The 4,463-nt window shown below is 35.8% G+C and overlaps 1 protein-coding gene and 1 pseudogene across 1 annotated transcript; one reads left to right on the top strand and one right to left on the bottom strand.

Annotated features, from left to right (window-relative positions):
• The first annotated feature begins 1,781 nt into the window (after window positions 1–1,781).
• On the top strand, window positions 1,782–2,705 carry LOC129675130 (putative vomeronasal receptor-like protein 4). The gene has a single exon (XM_055605154.1). It carries the CDS (start codon window positions 1,806–1,808, stop codon window positions 2,703–2,705), a length of 900 nt encoding a protein of 299 aa, XP_055461129.1. The 5' UTR covers window positions 1,782–1,805.
• A 313-nt stretch (window positions 2,706–3,018) lies between these two features.
• Window positions 3,019–3,409, bottom strand: LOC129675129 (60S ribosomal protein L22-like; annotated as a pseudogene).
• Between the last annotated feature and the right edge of the window lie 1,054 nt (window positions 3,410–4,463).

The raw sequence follows: 4,463 nt of genomic DNA, 5'->3' as shown, positions 1-4,463 counted from the left end.
AGGAGAAGATGGAGGGTTGATGGGACTAGGAGACAAGGGAGGGAGCTACAGCCAGGATAAAAAGTGAATAAATTTAATAAATAAATAAATTTTAAAAAAGAAAGAAAAATATATTTTAGATTGTTATCTTTTCCTTATGTTATTATCTCTTTATGTTAATATTGCATGTGATAACTAATACATTATAGATCTATAATTAATAAAAATTATTATATATATTGTTTGTGCATTTCTAACTTTAAAATCAGAATAATGCTACTGTTCTTTTAATCTGGAGACTAAGGCTTGAATTAATTATTATCAGAAAGCTTTTATTTATTTAATATTTATTTCTTTTGTTTTACCTATATGAAGGTTTTACTTTCATGTATGTCTGTGTACCCACTAGCGTGGCACATCAGAGAAGGCAATGGATCTCCCAGAACTAGAGTTACTGGTAGTTTTGAGCCACCATGACATTGCTGGGAATCTATTTTGCAAGATTTAAAGGTACTCTTAAGGAGTGATCCATCTTTCCAGCCCATATCTTGAAACTTAAAAACAAACAAACAAAAAAAAGAATATCAAACATCAATGTGTACCTGAGTTGGTGAGAGAATCAGATATTTGGCTCTGGTGATTAGGATGAATCCATTCCTCTACTGGAATAAGACCTTTAGGTAAAAAAAGAAGTGTAAATATAAAATGTGTGACTTATGGTGTCATGTTCATGGGGATGTTATAACATGGTCATTTCCACTGGTTTCTGCATTATTTCTACACATGTATGCATACATTTCTATATGTGGAATATGCAAATGAGCTTGAAAATATAATTGCGCACTCTGTTGCTCACAAGAATCTGAGTCAGTATAGTCATTTTCTATTTCTCTACCACAAAGCTGATTTAAATGTACTGAATAAAATAAGTACAGTAATAAATTGATCATGGTAACTGGGCCAAATGACTTATATAATCACTAAAGATAAGACTGTTGAGTAAAACTGTAAAAAACAATGTGTGGATACTAGCAATGTATTGCACTTGGTACCTTGTTTTCCACTGCATGGGAAGGAATCTCTTTTAAACAGAAATTCACAAGCAGCATCAGTATAGGGTCATATTCAAGAGGCTCATGTTTGTCATAATGTGTGGAAAAGAGTAATCGTCTTAATGTCACATCTTCTCTCTTGTTGAAGGCTCCTAGCTCCACATCTGAAGATGCGACTATATAGCCTGTAGTAACTATGGAAACTGGGAAAGTAAAACAGAACCATTGCCAGGATAGGGGTAATGATGTGATCAATAGAGATCGGAAAAAAAGTATCTAATGAGAGAAATGGGAAAGACAAAGCTCCTTAGGCAGAGAGGAGGAAGGGAAATAGAGATGACTGTGGGAGAAAGGTAAAGGTGATACAATTAATCAGATAGAGAAATTGAGGAGATGTATGGATTATTAGGTAAGGATGAGGAAGATAAATACAACAGAAGGAGGAAGTTAGGTAAAATCAATAGGATTAATTTTCCAAGGCATGAGACTCGGGTTCAATAAAGTATGAATTTTGTGTAGAATGGGAATGCATTTATTAGCTATTATATGCTATTTATACAGAAGATACATGGAAGATATATAGAAATGTAAACTATGATATACAGTCTGGAAAATCAAAAGTTAAAGACACAGTTAATCAAGAATTAGTAGGGAAAATAGAATGTTGATAAAGACATACTGTCCAGGGAGTTCCAAATTTGATGTCTGATTTTTTTTTTCAGATATAAGAAATATTCTTCCACTGTGTTCTTAAGATGCATACACTTCTCACTTATGTCCTCATTAAAGAGTGTCCTTCATTTCCAAGCTGGGCTTGGAGTTTTGGCCAATATGTTTCTCCTTTTTCTCTATACTTTCATAATCGTAGGTCACAGACCTAAGCCCGTGGACCTGACCTACTGTCAACTGTCCTTTGCTCACCTAATGATGGTCTTCACTGGAGGGGACATGTGGCTTACAGACATATTTGAGTCACTGAACGTTGAAAAAGACGTCAAATGTAAGACAATTTTTTACATAAGCAGGGTAATGAGAGGCGTCTCTATCTGTATCACATGCCTCCTGAGTGTGTTCCAGGCTGTCACTATTAGTCCCAGTAACTCCTTGATGGCAAAATTTAAAAATAAACTAAAAAACTACACGATCAATGCTTTCTTCTTTATTTGGCTATTCAATTTGACCTTCAGTGGCAGACTTATCTTCTATGTTGGTGGTTTTACCAATGTGAGTGAGACCAACCAGATGAAGGTCACTAAATCCTGCTCACTCTTTCCTAGAAACTACATAATCAATGAATTAATTGTAATAGTGACTGTCTTCAGAGATGTGTTTCTTATAGGGGTCATGCTGACCACAAGTGCATACATGGTGATAATCTTGTTCAGACATCAGAGGCAATGCAAGCATCTTCATAGCATCAGCCACCTGAGAGCATCCCCTGAGAAAAGGGCCACCCAGACCATCTTGCTGCTGGTGGTTTTCTTTGTGATCATATACTGGGTGGACTTCATCATCTCATCTACCTCAATCCTAGTATGGAAGTATGACCCATTCATTCTGACTGTTCAGAAGTTTGTCATGAATGCCTACCCTGCAATTACTCCTTTGATACAAATCAGTTATGATAAGAGAATAATAAGAATGCTGAAAATCTTGCAGGCAAAATGCCACTAGATTTTTTAAAGACTTTTCCTCTTCTTTTAAAAATGATTCATTCATTTTCATTTATATGTATGAGTTTGGTGCCAATATGTATGTATGTGTGCATTCCTGGTGTGCACAGAGGTCTGAAGAGGTCCAGGGATCAACCAGAACTGGGGATTCAGAAAGGTATAAGTGCCATGCTGTTGCAGCAAGTGTAATATTTTTCTGAATTACAGATTCATTTTAAATTTCATTTGTCCAAGTGGGAAAGTGAAATTTTTATATGATTTCTTTCCTAAATTTTATTTATGAATGAATAGAAAACATTCCACAGCAATGTGTCTTAATCCTCCTCCTCTTCTTCATCCTGGTTAATCTGGAAGTAATGCAATTCATAATTTTCTTTGCTCTTGGCAACAACACACAAGCAGGCTTGAAGATTGTTCTTCAAATATTTTTGGTGAGATATTTCAAATAACGTTTGGAGAAAGGCACCTCAGAAGTAAGAGTGATCTTGTTCTTGCTCCATTTGATGGTCACAACCCCTCTGCCAAGATTCCCAGCTTTCCCTTTCTCCTTGATCCTCTCCTGGAGGACCTGCTCAAAACTGGCAGCATCCATAATTCCACCTTCTACAGGATGGGTGCAGTCAAGGATAAAATTAAAAACGTGCTTCTTCTTCTTTTTTTTTTTTTTTGCCCCCTACTTGCCACAAGCTTTTTCACAGTTGCCATGGCAGCAGAGGAGGACTTTCATATGATTTTTAAATAATTTGTGTTATTACATATATACATTCTTTTGACATTGTGCTGCCAAGCAATATAAAGTTCTTAAGTTGATTGTACACTATAAGCTGATATTTCCACATGAATTCTCTTTCTCCCTTTTTTTATATCATAAAATTGTCCTTGATGTTGAGGTTACTTAAAAGACGCTCTTTGCTGAGAGTGACCTTTTAAGCCTTTCTGTAGGAAACATTTTAATTTACTCTTAGTCACCAAAAGTAGTATAAGAGTAGCATTAATCCTGTTTACTAATTAAAATTTCTCTGGATTATAAAAATAATATGAACATAAATTTACTATTTTTACCACAGTTACTCAAAGATTCTTATAAGAAAATCCTCTGCTTCATTTAATCTACATTTATTGAAATATTATTAGTAAATAAATTGAAATTATTTACGTACACATACATGATGTACAACATGGTTTTGTGAATGGGTGCATGCTGTGATGTATGTCCACAAATGAAGGATATGTGTTTATGTACACATGGAGGCTAGGCGACATTATCTCCTGTTCTTCAGAATCTTTAGCCTCCTGTTTTGATAGAGTGTCTCTCGCTGTACCTGGGGCTTACCACATAGGTCCAGATGGTTGCCCCATGGATTCTCTTGTCTCTGTCTCTCTGGCTCTGAGATTACAAGTGTTCACCACCATTCCCTACAGTTTAAAAACTATGTTTTTCTTCTATTGAAAAAAGTTTTTTTCATACAATGTATTTGATGAGATTTCCCCGTTTTTTAGTCCTCCAAGTTCATTCTCATCTCCTCTTCCACTTAGATCCACACACTTTCTGTCTTTTGTAGGAAACACACAGGCCTGTAAGCAAAAATAGGAAAGTGAGAACAATTAGTCTCATAATAGGGGTATTTCAGGCAAAGGGAGGACTCTTGTCAGAATAAGGGAGTTGAAGTGGGTTATTTTCACTATTTGAGGTCCTTCTCCAGTGTTTGGACTGACTGGATCTGTGTCTCCACAAGGCCAGACCCTTTGATAGCTAGGC

The sequence above is a fragment of the Psammomys obesus genome, unplaced genomic scaffold, assembly GCF_907164565.1.
Source record: "Psammomys obesus unplaced genomic scaffold, mPsaObe1.curated_primary_1811, whole genome shotgun sequence".
Classification (NCBI taxonomy): Eukaryota; Metazoa; Chordata; class Mammalia; order Rodentia; family Muridae; genus Psammomys; species Psammomys obesus.
This window is presented reverse-complemented; position numbering and strand designations above follow the sequence as displayed.